General features: G+C 39.2%; 1 protein-coding gene across 3 annotated transcripts; it reads right to left on the bottom strand.

The window, feature by feature from the left end:
* Positions 1–455: 455 nt before the first annotated feature.
* UPP1 (uridine phosphorylase 1) lies at positions 456–12,309 on the bottom strand. Of its 3 annotated transcripts, none has more exons than XM_058833624.1 (8): positions 12,201–12,309; positions 9,573–9,638; positions 6,598–6,715; positions 5,943–6,101; positions 4,819–4,933; positions 4,152–4,361; positions 2,548–2,694; positions 456–1,104 (listed from the first exon to the last, which is right to left on the bottom strand). In XM_058833624.1, exons 2-8 carry the CDS (start codon positions 9,623–9,625, stop codon positions 965–967), a joined length of 942 nt encoding a protein of 313 aa, XP_058689607.1. In that variant the 5' UTR covers positions 9,626–9,638; positions 12,201–12,309; the 3' UTR covers positions 456–964. The 3 variants fall into 3 exon arrangements, with proteins under 3 accessions (XP_058689607.1, XP_058689606.1, XP_058689608.1); XM_058833623.1 differs by lacking the exon at positions 12,201–12,309 and adding an exon at positions 11,917–12,048; XM_058833625.1 differs by lacking the exons at positions 9,573–9,638; positions 12,201–12,309 and adding an exon at positions 11,917–12,048.
* Positions 12,310–17,031: the final 4,722 nt, after the last annotated feature.

The raw sequence follows: 17,031 nt of genomic DNA, 5'->3' as shown, positions 1-17,031 counted from the left end.
AAGGGGTTTTGATGGCATGTACTGCTAAGAGGTATACCCCAGTTCCTCAGAAGAACTGAGAACCATTTGCAACAGTGAGTGTTACGTCCTGAGAATGGAGATGAATACTAATTAAAAAAAAAAAAAAAAAAGGAAACAAAGTAAAACCAAGGGAAAAAAAAGGGCTACCATAATATTGGCCTTTGAACATGCTGTGCATCTCCAGAATTACTTTAGTTGCTCTTCATAAGTAGGAGTCTTGCTTCAACAAGTGATTGCTAGTACTTCAATGCAAAATTACTCAATGCATAAATATTTTCTGGGTATTGATTCAATTCTTTAGGTAAAATATTGCTATTTGATTTTTATTAGCAATATTATTGCTAATATTGGATCAGTATCTAGACAGTATAGATATTCAACAGCTCAGTGTCAAGTCCCTAATGCTTAGAAAATTCAGTCCCACACTTTGCAATTTCATGAAATTTTAATATATTAAAATAGTATTGTTTATTTCTCAAGGTCTGCAAAAAAATAAACTGAATTAACTTTGTTTTCTTTACAAGTGAATCAGCAAAGACAATTTTGACTTACATGATTTTTTTATAACAATCAGAAAATTAAGTTAATTTGCTAGTATGCATGTACTTAGCAATAAAGGTTGATTTTCTCTCTACTTTTTCTTTTACAGCAGGGATAAATAAAGCTTTTCATTATCACAGGCTTGTCCTTCACATCAGATCCACTTTCCAATTCACAAAAAAGTGAGTTTTATATCCAGCAATACATAACTAAGCAAAACTTAACTGAAGTCCATTCAGCACATTCAGTTCCCAAAGAATAGTGACATAAATGATTAATTTCCACTGACACATGGAATACTGTAAGTTATACTGAGGCAAAAGACCTGCAATGCACAGAAGTGATAACCATGACTGCATCTGTACAAAGGCCTTCTCCTTCTCTAAAACACGAGACAGATATTTCATACTTTCCCAAGACTTTTCTTAATGAAATATCCCACTAACTTCTGCGGCCTCTGCTGGTACTCCACAAGGACATCATGTGAGTTGCTGATTTGATCCCCTTCAAGCCGATTCAGAAGAGTGACACACACTACAGCAGCTAGAAGTTAAAAGACAACATTAGATAAGAATGACACTGTTGCATTTTACATTCCAAAAGCATAAACATTTGAACAAACCACTAAAAGAACAGAAATACAAGAGAAAACAAACCCCAAAAAAGAATGTGCAGTACCATGAGATGCTAGGAGACTAGCATGTTGTGGATGATACGAGGTAGAAATAGTTTAAGAGAACTGCTTGTTACATTAATAAAGCCAGAGCTCTCAAGCAGCTGCAGACATTTATTGTTGTATCACGATTCTTATGCTTTCCTTGATAATTCACAAGTATCCAGGACATGACTGGTATGAAAGTGACCTGACACACTGTTCTAGCAGAGCAAGTTACAGCCTCCACTGGAGTGCCTGTGCTGCAGGTGCCATCTGTCAGGAAGCAGCAGATAAGCTGCCTCCACATTCATGGCCAGGGAACACTGTAAGTACATGAGGACCCCAAGTATCATCTCAAGTTCATATGCTGCCTTTCAGTAATCAGAGCCCCAAAGCCAAAACCCCTCCTTTCACTCAAGCTCAGGTCTATCACTCAATCCTATAACTCTGCTCTGTCTGGAATTTCTGCCAGTGGCAATTTGCAGAGCACAGACAGTAAACACACATTACAGACCTACAAAGCAGAGACAGCAAAAGGCCTACTGAATTGCTAAGGGATAGTACTGGTTGGGTTTTTAATCCCATTCAAGCCAATAAGAACGGAGTGTGTTTGATATAACCATTGGCCTTTTTCCTTGTATTTCATCATTTTGACCTCCTCGAGCTTAAAGGAGTTTGAGAAACATCAGTGTTTTAAATGAGCATATTCCTTGCTAAGGAAAGTGAAAGAAGACAGTTAATATGATAAGAAAGACACTGTATTACATTATTTGTAATTGCCCAAATGTAATTTACTTAGCATGCATAAAAAAATGCAATTAATTTTATGATTTGGAATGGTTTATTTATGATGCTACTAAAATCCTCAAATGTTTAAGAATCACAGTCTTAAGTCTACAGAAAATAATTATGTGTTCCATTTGATATGAAAGTATAGAAACTGAGTATAGTTACATATATATAGATGTGAGAATCACCTGATTGCTTAAACTAAGCAGTTGTTTTCTGTAAACTTCAAAAGATACTGGAGAAAACAAATTATTGCCATAGGGTAATTAGGTACTTTAATGACTTACATGGTTGCCATAGCCTGGAATAGCAAATGACAGAAGTAAACTGTGTAAAAACAGTGTGAGGAATTGTGATAAATTGTGACACAACTGACACAAATCAAAAAAATCATAGCAACAAAATTATGAGCAGAAATATCTTTTATATACATGCATATGTGCAGTAGGTATGTTAACTTATTCCTCTGCAGTTTTAGCCACAAATCCCCTGCAATACAGAAAATTTCCTATAGCCTGGATAAAGTGACTAAGTTAGATTACCTTTGACACCACTGAGATTACACATTGCAGCAAATACAGAAGACTCCATCTCAATGTTTCTGACACCAGACTCATAAGCATTCTTCAAATATTGCAGTTTTTCTTCTTCATCATATAAGCAGATTGCACCATCCAACCTGCCCTGTCCTAGAAAGTAATTTTGTAGAACATTTCAGAGTGAAGTCACAGAGCAAATTCAATTTTTAAAACTCAGTTATTACAGTTTCCTCCATGCAGTGTTCAGCTTTTACTACTAGCAGTACTTTTACTAGACTACTAGTTTTTATTTTTGTGCACAAGACAAATAGGACAAAGTGATTCTTAGCTATTGCTAGAGCGTATACATATTATTTGTATTCTTTATAATGTGAATCGTGGTAATTTAATTAGTCTTCCTCAAATTCATAAACAGAAAAACGTATGTAGTACGTTCTCGCATGTACAACAAGTATCAAAATTCCACAAGAAAGGATGTATGGAAGGGCTGCAATTTTAAATATGTTTAATCGCTGTCTAAAAAAACCACCAGGCTTAAAAATGCTTTCCTGTTTCTGCCTTAAAAGGAAGAACATTTTATTACTTACAGACTTTCCGAGGTAAGAGATGTAGTCTCTTAAGCTAAGTAGCTAATATTATTTTAAATTTTGAGAAATTTTTTACTCAAATTATTCAAGAATATTACCTACAGACAAGACAGCAGCAGGTCAAGTACAGTAGAGTTGATTTATACTGTATTTTGCTCAATATATTCTTGAGTTTGGGAGATGTACTCCTAAATTAATGTCCTTGATGCTGGTTCTCAGCAGCTGCTGTATGAGTTGAAAACACCCCTGACACTTTTTTTTAGTGTTGCTTGCACCTGTGGTTGGTGCCTGAGATACATGAACTGACAGTGTGTGCTTCTGCCCAAGCTGGAGCACTATAATAAAGATCATTTGTCACCTATTCAGCAACAGACAGAGAAAGTGGGATCAGGTGCCACTTACAGTGTGTCCTCACAAGGTTTGAAAGGTGTTTCTGAATGAACATCTAGATTTAAGAGATCAGAAAAGCACCTGAAGCCTGTATGTTTATCCAAAATAGGCTTGCAGGTTTGTGTCTCCTACATAGCAGCACTGACACAACTCAGCAAAATATTATATTTGGTTGCCTGATCACTACTTTGCTCAAATTGAAACAAGTTCAAATCCTCCTTTCAGAGAATATATATTTTAGGTACTTAACCAGTGCAAAGAAAACCAAACCTAAACAAGTCACAAATAATTCCCACTCCTCTAATCCCCTAGGATGCTTCAATAAACCACATAAATTTTGTGACAAACATACCTGACAGGTACAGGAGAAGTGTATAATAGACTACATATACTTCAGAGGATCTATTAAAGCTGGGGAGAAATTTCCACAAAATTAAAAGTTTGATACAGCAAACTGCTAAGTAAAGTGCTTGATTTTACGTAGGTGAAAAATAGATTGAGATTTGTGAGACAAGCCAGAGTAGGGAATGAGTTCTGTTAGTGAACTGCAAGTTTAATGTTAATATAGTATTCAATATTTATCTATCGCTGCTTACCAATACTTTTCTGTTGGTCTATTACCAGCCTTACCTTCATAGAAATCCAAAGTGCACATGGTGTTTCCAATGACTGTATTGAACTGACCGATTTCTTTACTGCACTGCATCAGCTCCTTAGCCAGCTGTTCATCCAGGTTAGTGCTGCGAATTACTGTCTTTCCCAGAACAACCTGTTCCAACTGAGGTTTGAAGGTGGCATCTACAGACTGTCTAGTTATAACCACTGAGCCTGGCTCCAGACCTGCAGAAAAAGGAAATAGATATATCTTCATATTGCAGCTAACAAGTGGTTTCCAGACACACAAAACATACTTCTTGACCCAACCCTGCTTCTTTTAAAGGTGGCAATTTTTGCCTCTGAATCCACCATGATAATTTTTTGTCCATGCCTAGCTACTTTGCTTTATTATCACAAATAATTTCTGAAATAATTAAATTTTTCTTTTTTCACTTCTTTCTTATATTTTCCACACAGGACAGGAATGTGCTTCTTCTCACATTGTCAGATCTTTAAGTGCATTTTTTTCTTTGCAAAAGCAGATGTTGCATTTATTTTCAGAATTACAGGAAAAAAATGATGCATCTCCTGTGGAAAACTGTTCTGACCATTAATATCTTGCATGCAGAGCAATGCTTTATTCTCCTGCAAATATACTTTGGTTTGCAGAAAGAAAGAAAGAAATCAAGAAGGGAAATACCTATTCCACCAGAGGTGCCAATGCGAATTATGGTTATGTCGGAACACTTGGCATGATACAACAGTTTGATCAGCTCATGCAACATGATTGAAATAGAAGGAATGCCCATACCATGCTGAAAAAGAAACATAAATTAATATTCCACATTCACACAGACAATACAAAATATATATGGAAGAAGCAGGACATTATCTCCTGCCTGATACTGTTTTCCCAAAGGCCACCTAACTCATTCCCACAAACCCCCAACCTCTACGCCTACAGAAAGATACTGAAAGGGTCTACAAATAGACTCCCACTAGCTTTGGCAGACTGTGGATGAAGTACAGTATTTCTAAAAATCATAAATTACAAAACATTTACATTCTCAAAAGTATGAAGAGTGTCCTTTTCCGAAGAGCTGGCTAATGCACTTCATCATGGAGTATTTCCTAAAGACAAGAAAAACCCCACTCTGATTTTTCACCAACCTGAAGTGCTAGTGAATAATTAAACTAATTTTTTTTTCAAAACACAGACACCATGGTTTAGTCCTGACATTCAACAAATGTAAGTCCACATTAGCTTGTACAATATTATGATAATTACAGCTCACAAGAAAGACTGGAAAATAATACTACAGATTTGCAATTGCAATTGAAGCACATAATTCTATCTACAAATTAAAGCTAAAAATTTCTTTAAAATGCATACATGGGTTGGCAGCGCCAGTCCCATGGAATGCTACTCTTAAGCACATTTGACAGTGCCATTACAGATACACAGCTCTGGGTGTGATACAGACATTTTTTCCAATACCCCACATGCACCAAGTGACCATTTTCCCCCACTTTTCAGGGTACAGGACAGGGATGAGGCAACAGTAACTGCTAAAAATATCTATAAAGCCATTCCTGCAATACCTCAATGATACACTAAGGAAAAAGGATGCAAGAAGGAGCAAAGGTATTGGAGATTTTCCTTCTTACAAAAAAGGGCTAAAGAGGAATCCTTAATTAGCTGACTGCACTATTTTAAGCAGCTTGATTTGGACTGAGAAGTATTTAGAAGAAATATGCATTCAAATTTACTGCTTTGAACAGCATCAAAACTGTGTCCCGTGTCAGACAAGGGGCAGTACTTACACTGACAGACAAAACGGGCCCTACTTTGTACATTGCGTAGCGGTCAGTGCCTGCACAGATGTTGGGGTAGTCACAGCCGGGGCTCCCAAGCCCCAGCTCCTCTGCTATGTAGGCAATAAAAGCTTTCATCCGGGAAGGACTTCCTCCAACACACACAAACTGGGGTGGATAGAGTTGAACAAAACAAAATCAACAGCATGATTCTGTATGTCAAAGAACATGCAAAGAACAACATGAGTATGCAAATGCCTTCAGTTAGCGCAGATTTATCCCCAGATATGGTGCTTCTCATAATCATTCTAAAAGGCCATGAAGAATTACGGAAAAAAAATTCAACTGTCTATATGGCACTCAAATGCCTTCACCCTGTTTAAACTAATGAAAGACAAATATTGACATAAAGACCCAACAAACAGAAGTTGTATCTGAATAGAACCTATAACATTTGTCTTTTTACTGGATGAAAAGAGACAGTCAAAAACAACCCCAACTTTGTTGGATACCAAAAGTGACAAGAACCCACGAAATTTTTCCCCTTTTGCGTGTACTCCTCAATTGCTAGTAGGCTGACACATTTAGTCTTATTCTGAAGACAGCTACACTTCCACCTTCTGCAGAAAAGCTCAGGTTTGCGGAATAAAGCAAAGCATCTCACCTTTACATCCCCAAACAATGTCGGAAAATCATGGGTACCAGTCCCAAGAGCAAAATGGTACAGGATGTCTTCTTTCATTTTCTCCAGGTGAGGGTTGCAGAGATGAATAAAATTCTCTCTGCCAAGACAGCAGCATTGTGAAACATATAGAATATATACAAACCCATACATTGAACAGATGACAATTCTTCAAAGTCAAGTAGTCAAAAGTTGGCAAATGCTACACAGACAAATGCTTGTACTACCTTATTTTGGTTCTTTGTGCATTGTGTTAAAGAAACACTAAATTTCATAACTGCTTTACATCCTATAAAATATTACATATGACACTTCAAATTCCATTCATTGCACAGGATGAAATTGCTGAAGAAAAGCCCAGATATTCGGATGCATTTGCAACAGTGCAACCTTCATCTTAAACAGTATTAAAGCTGGGAACCAAATGGGTCTTTATGGTGAGTAGAACAATGGGAACAAGACCAGAGAAAATTCAATAGCGCACCATATTGCAGAGGCAATCTATAGCAAAACTGAAAAGAAAACTTGACCTCTGTTTTGACTGAAACTCCACCAGTCACCTGAGAAGAATGGGATAATTTGGGCTTTATGGACAAGCACAAACTAGATTTCTGGCAACTTGACTTACTCTGTCATACAGAAAGGACAAAAAAAAAAAACCCTATGGCATGAAACTGATAAAAAGGATACAGAGGATCTGGAAAAGAAAAGAGAAGAGTGGGAATCTGAAGCAAGGAGAAAACCACAGAAGTGAAAAAAAAAACAATTCAAGAAAAAGGGAAAAAGAGAGGAAGAGGTAAAAAGAATTCACTTCTTTCTATGGGCTTCTTGTAAAGAAATGCTACATCTTAAAAGAAAAAGAAAAAGAAAAATTAATCTGTCTGAATAGACAGGAAATGACAGGACACGGAGGGAAACTTGAACTACTTGGCCTGTGGGATCACCTTCATGGAAAATTCAATAGTGGACTAACTAAACAAGCTGAATGATTTATAAAATGTCTGTCTTCTGTGCTTGATGTTTTAAGTTCAATTGGAACAGGTAGGAAAGACTAGACAATATGTACAAGCCTAAGCAGAATATCAGCCATTAGTACAAAGTCACTTCTAAGAGATGGACTCAAGCATTAAATAGCTTCCAGACACAAGAAGGTGACTTAATAGCTTAATGAAGGCTCAGTGGAGACACTGAGCTCAGCCATAGTCAAACTGCTTTGTCAGACGAGACAAACGAAAGAGTTTACCTGGACTACATTCAAAAAATCATTAGGACAACTCAGGAACAACTCTGAAGCCTGAACAGAGGTGTTTAGCACCATTTCAGATGGGCTAGGTCACTAGGTTATCTTGTCTGCCTTCTAATGCCTCTCCAGGAAGGCAGTGCTATCCCATAGTTCCCAAGCCTTATCCTGTTCCTGTGCAGTATGAAGGAAGCCTACAGTGGCCAAGATGCCCATGCTGAGGTCACTGAACTGTTCCTCCAAAAGCAAATAGTTACAACCCAGATATTCTGAGTACAGCAATTTCTTCTGTTCTTAATGGTCTCTCTCCAACATCATTAATTATCCAGTAAGAGCTGCACAACCAAGGAAAGAGGTGTCATCCCAACTCACCCTATCTGTCCCTGCCCACCACAGACAATGACCTTCAGCAACTGAAGGACCTGACCACCCAGCCAGCCAGTCCATTCACCCCTTCAGTAGGAATTCCCTTCCACCTCTCATGGGCCCCATTTGCCTGTCTTCATACAAATCCTGCCTGAGGTGGAACCAAAGGCTTTGGCTGCCTTTGTTCTTCCTTCCAAGAGACCTGTTTGACTCTAGGAGAACTAAAGAGCAGATTTATGGCCTGTCATGAAGACACAGACAACCTAGGAATTCACCAGCTCATATCAGCAGAATTTCCAGGCTTCCTCCCCTGCATTATTTCTGTTCAGTTTTGTGGGACTCTCTACATTTATTTACTGTGTGACTCACTAATGCAGATCCAATATCTGGCTGTGCTGATGTCCATTGGAATGGTTGTCATATACAAATAGGATAGGATATGATCTGAAATAATTTTACAATCGATCCTCAAGCAAGCAAAAAAATTTACTTCCTTCTTTATGAGAACACTGGCAATAAAAGCTTCTCTCCAGGAAATATATCAAGAAAAGGCAAGGCTCTCTATTAAAAATGCAAGGAAATTCATGTGGTATGTGCCTACACCACTGTCCTCATGCCTGACCAAAACACAGCCTCCTTCCTCATCAGTAGCTGTATTCCACCCTTTTCATCTCACACCCCACCAACAGCAATCTCTGACCCACCACCTCAACATGGTGAGAAGCCGTTATCAACTTGCTCACCTTATCTGCATATCTGATTGTAGACTTGGACCCCAGGGTAAAATGAGCAATAAAAACCAGCATATTGTTATGTGTACATAGGACCAATGCCATGGATTTACAGGAGAGGCAAAGTTTGCCTGATAAAAATCCTTGGCATGCAAAGCACAGGAGCAGAAAATTTATTTCCCTAAAGCTGTTGTAAAGCACCTACAACTTCTAAGGGTGTAAGTAAAATACAAATCCAAAGACTAAACAGGCATGTAGCAGGTTTTAGTAAAATAAGCCTAAAGTAAGGATTAGAGAAACACACTGAAATAATTGTTTGAACTCTTGAAGCAGCAATCAAAGCCAACATTTCAGCAGCTCATCGGCTTAAAATAAAAAAATATATAAACATCACCCTCCTTTGAAAAAATTCACTGTTGAGAGAAGTTAAAATGGCTAGCCAGCAAAGTCCTCTGTATAGGTGTGGTAAAGCAATAAAGCATCCAATTGTCAAAAGAGCTGCTACTGGATACTTGGCATTATTATCATAAACTTTATCTGATACTAAATGAGTGTGTAATGAGTTTGGGGAGGAAGTTTAAGTGTAAACTTGGACAAAATAATTCATTTCTCAATCTTACTTTGAAGCCTGTCCATCATCAGTTTTCTTCTCATTTGAGGAACCAGGAGCCATGTATGTTTTATTCCTAGAATTATATTTAAAAGAAAAACATATATATATATATAAGTGCATCAGAATAGTCCCCTCTGTAAAGCTGGAAGCATTAACAGAGAGAGAAACCTTCTGTATTAATGATAATTACCATTAATATTAAATTCCCCAAATAATCCAGCCACACTAGTTTTTATAACTGAAGAAAATAAGCAAAATGAGAACCTACAATTTTTACAGCTGAGCATCATGACTTTCAAAGCCCTAAAGCCTAAATTAATCCCTTGCTATTGCAACCCCCACTTCACCACTACCTCTGTTCTGTGGTATGAACAGCTGCAGGTTCACAAGCCACAGAGAGGCAAATCTCATTGTTAACTAACTCACCCTATTTCTTCCATACCTCCCACACCAACAGTGACTGCCAAATCAGCTTTAGTCCCCTTCCACCTTTGGTTCCAGAAGGTCTCCAAAGCTCAGCTCTAGCTGTCAGATGCCTGAAACCTTAGTCTGGGAAGCATCTCACTCATAATATCCTCTTCATTAATTATCTCCTACTGACCTTAAAAGCACTCCTTTCTCCAGCATAAAGCAAGGAATATAGAACTTAAACATGACTTCAAAAAGCCATGTTTCAAAAAGCTCTCCAGTTTGTCATCTATCCTGAATACTTTTTTTTCTGATCCATTACCTTAACCTATATGCAAAACCTTCTCCTTTCTGCATTCTTCTTTACATTTAAATAGGCAAATGTATCACTGAGGCTTTCACGCTGGTCCATGGACAGAATTATAATTATAGAATGATTAATTTTCAGAATTAATTTAGAATTTTCTTATTTTCAGAAGCGACTAAGCCTACATGCCGAAGTTGGTAATTTCTGGGAATGCCCTTATGGGAAGTATTGAATCACAAAGTTTTGCTCTACCCTCCATTAAGAAAGGTCTGACAGTACAGCGATTGTAACAGAGACAGGAATGTAATCCTTAAAAACCCCAGGATTACACCACAAGGAAACAGAAAGAAATAGGTCTTGCAACAGAATTACATCATATGTGAATCTCTAATGAAGTGCACAACCTAACAAAATAAACAAAGAGACCCGCCTGTTAAAAGCCACTGAATAATGGAAATGTATTAAAATTTATAAAGGGCAATTTGTTTTCTTCATTCAAAATATCAACCTTATCAAACTTCACATGTACTAGGTATACTAAACCATCAATGGTCATCTAGGGTCAATGAGGTGAAGTATAAAAGTTGCATTTATAATCAACTACACTTCATTATGGTGGTATGAAGTACAGTCAGATACTACTGGGCATCACCATTATACCACATACATTACAGGAAAAATACATCATTTCTTCCTACAGTGCCACAAGTCCCAGTAATAGAGGAGTTAGAAGCTAGGAAGAAGAAACAGCAAAGTGATTTTTATGTAGCAAGGAGAAAAATTGCTGCAAATAAACCAAGCATATTGATTCAGCTCTTGTTCACAACGCGATTTTTAAATGTTCTAGGTTCTGACCCCCTAGGTAATCACAGATGATACACTTCAAAAAAGCTGAGAACAAAGTTCTGCCAGTCCAAAGGTCTGGCATACCCCCCCCCCACAAGAGCACCCAGATGGAGATGTCTTGGCAGGAACTGAAGGAAGGAGCAAGCATAAAGCAGCTTTCCCATGGCAGACCCTGACAGCAATCAGGTAGTAGCTGACAAGCAACCAGTTAATGTAAAACCACAAAACTCTCACACTGTCTAACCAAATGGAAATTTTTACAGACATGTCAAAAGTTCCTGCAGTCTTCCTCAGCCAAAGATAAAACTGATGTTCAACAATAATGTACTCCCAAGAGGACTCAGATAAAGAACGGGCACAGCCTATTTTAAGGTATGTACATATCCTAGAATGGTTTGGGTTGGAAGGAACCCTAAAGGATCACCTAGCTCCAACCCTTCTGCCATGGGCATGAACACCTTTCACTAGACCAGGTTGTCCAGAGCCCTATCTAGTCTGTCCTTTAACACCGGATAGAGGAGCATCCACAACTTCTCTGGGCAACGTGTTTCAGTGTCTCACCATCCTAATAGTGAATAATTTCTTCCTAATATCTCATCTAAGCATCTAAATCCTTAGACTGGTGCTTTAAACACACGCAGAATCCACTATAATTGCCACCTCTCATTTCCTCCCACAATCTGTCATTCTTGAAGGAAGCCCACAGTCAATGGTTTCTGCAGAGAAAAGCTCTTGTCTGGTGTTCATCTACCACCAGGAAAAGCTGACGTCACTGCAAAGTTGGTTTTACCTTGCTGGTCCCCTCGCTGCTGGCGGAGCGCTCCCCCGGCTCCACCAACAGAGCAAGCGGTCCCGTCCGCCCGGACGTCGCGCCACCGCCGAAACGAGTGCTCGACCGGACCGACGCCTGCGCCGGCCGCCTCCCCTTCCCTACCCACTCTCCGCCGCCCGCGGAGTGGAAGACCGGGGGTGGAAGACACAGCGACCGGGAATGGAAGACACGGCGGGCACCCCACCATCCACCCAGAAGCGGACCGCGGGCAGCCGGGGTGGCCGGCGGGACACAGTTCTCACCAGGTGCAGTGGGATCCGACGCTGGGAAACAAGGAAAGCCGCTCGCTGTTCCCAGTCGGGCTACGGGACGCTCGGCCGAGGCGCCTCCCGCCAACGGCGGCACCGCCCCGCCCCGGGCCCGATTAACTCCCTGCGCGCCGGGGAAGCTACGGGAAGCGCCGTGTTCCGGGGCTGGCACAGCGTGCCGCTGTGGCCGTGATGCCGGGGCCGGTGGAGATGCAGTTGGCGTGCGGGGAGAGCGGGGCTCCGGGCTCGGCGGGAGAGCTGCTGCCAAAGGCATGGGCGTTAGGGAGGATCTTATAATGGAGATTAGAGATTAATATGACGTAAATAAAAGGGCCAGGAGACCTTCTGCTCCCTTTAACAAGCCTTTATTAGAGAAAACTAGGCCTAGAGGTGGGGGCTCGGGGTGCGAGCCACCGCCGCTGCTCCCCGTGGTCGACGTCGAGGACCACACAGGCCTGTCGTCATCCTTTGTCAGCAGGACTGGAGCCTCTATCCTCGCCGGGGTCGCCCAAAGACTGCATCTTAGCTTCCAAAGTCCAAGTGTGTCTTCCCTCTTGAGTACTGCCCAGGTTACGGAGACCAGTTTGCCAGACCGAGACCCAGGCTCCCCAGGTCCCCGCTGCCTCCACAGTGTGGTCCTCCAGGTGTTCCTCCAGAGTGGCTCGTCGTCCAGGGTTGTCTTCTCTCACAGGTGGTAATATGATTTTAATATGCACCCATGTGCAAGTCTTTATGGGAAATGCAGAAGTTCATCCTGGGTAGCAGCGTCTAAATTACCCAACGGGTTGGAAGGGAATAAGGGGTGGCGGTACAAATGCAAGACTAAAACAAGTACGAACTTCTTAACAGTGAACCTTGGGGCTTACAACACCAAAGGATAAAACAAGTACGAACTTCTTAACAGTGAACCCTTTTGGGGCTTACAGCACCAATCCCCTTATCTAGGGACCTAAAGTGGGATTGGAACAAGAACATATAAGTTGAACATTGGGATTTTTATTTATAACAGAGACGAGGATGGCAGAGTCAGGTCAGTGCCTGTGTCTGCCCTTGTGTGAGTCAGTGCACACACTCTCTGTTTCCGCTCTCATGCGCATTTGGGCACAGCAAACATGGTGCGAGAGAAAAGCAGACATGGTTTTGGCTACTGGAAGCGTAAATTTAACATTGTTCATACAGTAACTGAAAACACCAAATCCACAATCCGGCAATGCAATTTTTAAAGTTTTCGTACCAGAACCACACTGTTGTTTGTCACAATACATGGGAATACTTGGGAGCCAGAGTAACTAAAATCTTCTTGGTAGAGAACTTTCTGTGTCGTAGGACAGTAAACACATCAGGCACAAGACATTGCTGAGATGCATTGATTACAAAATCATGTATTTGGCATTTAGAGCAAAATTTATTGATATCCTGTCTCACGCCAAAGGACTTTTTACGGGAATATAAGAGAGAGGACTCCCTTGCACAGGTGCATTTCTAGGCATAAACAACATGCAAGAAGACTTGCTCAACAAACTCAGAAAAATGTCACCTGTTCAGCTTGTTTAGATTTCCAATGGGTGAAACAGAAAGACAGGTTCCTAATCTATCTTCCATTTTCCTGTTCTTTAAATATATTTTGTCAAAACTATAGGAGTGGACAAACACCTTAGAAGAGTGTTTAATTCTGTGGAAGAAAGTTTTCCTTTAAACAGGAATATTACCTACCCCTTCATCTTAGGATCCAGTGAAAAGTCTGCTTTAGCTTTCAGGTCATTTTCTATTCAGCTATATATTAAGAGAATAATCAATGTAAATTATAATACTTACCTTGTCTGAAATGTTCAACAAATTATGCATTTCTATGATCTAATAATTGGTAGTAACCTTTGCTCTCAGTTATCACTAGAAAACTTTAAATCTCCATTTAGCTTCCTGGTTTTGTAATGTAGTTTTTGGGTTTTCATTCCATTTTGTATTTTAATGGGAAGGATACTAACATTGCTTAGAAGGGTGAAAAATACACAGCTACATACTGGGGCAATAACAGCAGTATGCTACTGGTGTCTGTTTTCAGATTTTTATATTGCATGGATGATAATTTGAGCTATGGAAAATAAGCTGTCTGTCATAATCAAATGTATTCTCCCTTGTGCTCACCATAAACCATTTTTACAGTCAATTGGTCAAATAATTCAGTGCAGCTGTTTTGCCCACTTCATTTTGATTCTTCAGTTATTCTGGATGTTTTGTATAATGACAACTGTTAATAGAAGGGCAAAATGTGCTAAGACTGAACTTCTGTATTTCTATTTTTAGCTTTTTCTCCCACACTATAGCATAACATATAACTACAATCCAAAAAACTATCTGCAGAGAAGATCAAGAGCAGAATATAAAGCTATTTATTTACAGAAAGATATTTGGCTTCATCCTACATCTTTTACAACTCAGCCTGCATAATCAGCACAGATAACAGTATTTAAGAAATAGATACACCAAAATCAATGGAATTTTAGATTCTTCAGAAGTGTAACAGTTGTGACTAGCACGTAGCTATCAAGTAAATTTGGCTATATCAGATCCCCAAACTCAACCAGCCTAGAAGTAAAACAAGTCCCCAGATGGTGCAGGTATCGGTTAGATTCAAACCCAAGCAGGGACCTCAGCCAATCATGTTCAATCAAGAAAGCAGACATAACCAAACAGCTGGGTGGTGCTAAAATCTCTACCAATCAGTTGTCTAGACCAGGGAGTTTTGAACACACTATATAGGAAGGATCCAAGCAATAAAACATACTCTTTGTTCAGGACCATCAGAAGTTCATGTTGTTTCTGTCTCCAACCAACAAACCCTAATGTAGTATCTGGTGACCCTGCTACGATAAATAAATTCTCATCTTCCTTTTTTTTTTTATTTTCACTGACTAACTCAATTTCAAAACTCTTAACAAAAGGAAAAGGTTCATTATTTAGACTACTGCCATTAAGCAATGTTTTAAAACATACTAGTGATAATACAATAACTATGTAAGAGTAATTAATTTCTTCCAACCTCAAGAAACAACTTCATAAGTGTCCTTTAATAAAAAAAATTATTCACTTTTTCATCTCTATTCTCTTATTACAATTATCTATATCTATTTGTAGTTATATATATATAAATTTATAGGTTTTTTTTTAAATAATTGTAATATAATAATTATAGTTTATTTATAGTAATTGTAATATATATTACAATTATCTATATTTCAAGAGACACAAAACCTAGCTGATTTTGTACTCTGTTCTTGATATGGTGACTTTACGAAGAGATTCTGCAGTACAACTGTATGATGTTATTAACATTGTATCTACCCATCAAATAATAAGCTAAGATCTCAACCAAGCAAAAAGGTCTTCACAAAAGAAATCCAAAAGCTCCAAATATATACCTTGAACCATCTATGAGACCCTTAGAACACAAAGATATGTCATAAATGGTACTTTCAAAATAATTGTGTATATATTTGTATAGTTATAGTTATTTACAAGTTGTTTATAATATCATTAATGATATAGCTAAGAGAAAGACTTCTTTTAAAGATATAATAGGGAAGCCCTCCCTGTCTCAGCTCTGGCCAAGCTGTGGCTTTGACTGGTGGGAAAGGTGTACCATCAGGTCTTCCCAGTCTAGGTCTTAGTTCTGGCCAAACTGTGGCCTTGACTGGCAAGGAAAGACACTGGACCCTGAGTGATAGTAAAGCACATAAGCAATTATAAGTTTCATTTTATTGATTTTATTGAAAGGTCCATGTTTTGTTCCTGTTGTGGTTGGTGAAACAAAGAAGTGGGAGGAGGTGTGGGGTGGGCCCCCTCAAAAGTCTTGGGCACTCTCATGTTCTCATGTTTTTCCCATATTTTTCAATCAGTTCACAACATAACCTGGCAAGCTGACAGCTTGTCAGAAGCAGATGATTGTTAATGGTAAGACAATTTACCCATCACCCTACTTAAACCCCAAAACTCAAATATTTAGGAGACGCCAGTGACAGAAAGATGTGTGTTTTTAATTGAAATGGTTTTGAGTTGAATTGTTTATTGTTCATGGTGTTAAGTTGTAACTTTGTAACTTCTAAGCAGTTAACCGGTGACAAGCTAGCCTGAAGGTTGGTGGTTTTGCCTCACAGCTCCTACACCTGAATGCTGCAGCTCCAGTGATACGTAGTGCACACCACAGGCTGGGGGAGCTAGGTTTGTCACCTTGAGTAGAAAGCTGCATTCAAATTAAAATCATACTGTCTTTGTCATCCTATCTGCCAGGCACCTGCAGATGAAAACAAAAACACATTTTTAAATATAACTGAAAGGGTTATTTGTCACAGTTGCAGCTAGCCTGTAGCTGCCAAATAAAATTGGCCATATTAGATCCCCAAACTCAACCAGCCTAGAAGTAAAACAAGTCCCCAGATGGTGCAGGTATCGGTTAGATTCAAACCCAAGCAGGGACCTCAGCCAATCATGTTCAATCAAGAAAGCAGACATAGCCAAACAGCTGGGCAGTGCTAAAATCTCTACCAATCAGATGTCTAGACCTGGGAGTTTTGAACACACTATATAAGAAAGTTCCAAACAATAAAACAGACTGTTTGTTGAGGACCCTCAGAAGTTCATGTTGTTTCTGTCTCCAACCAACAATATCTAATGTAATACAGAAGCACATGGGTCAATTGAATTTTTCTTTGTATTGCTACACAAAGGAAGTTAATGTATACATACCCTTGATCTCTGAAAGCATGTTTATGTTTTAGTCTAGTCCAAAAAGACAGAAGTGGTTCGAATTACATACTAGATGTATATT

This window comes from Poecile atricapillus, chromosome 2, assembly GCF_030490865.1.
Source record: "Poecile atricapillus isolate bPoeAtr1 chromosome 2, bPoeAtr1.hap1, whole genome shotgun sequence".
NCBI classification, from domain to species: domain Eukaryota; kingdom Metazoa; phylum Chordata; class Aves; order Passeriformes; family Paridae; genus Poecile; species Poecile atricapillus.
The sequence above is the reverse complement of the archived record's forward strand: the minus strand, read 5'-3'. Positions and strand labels throughout refer to the sequence as shown.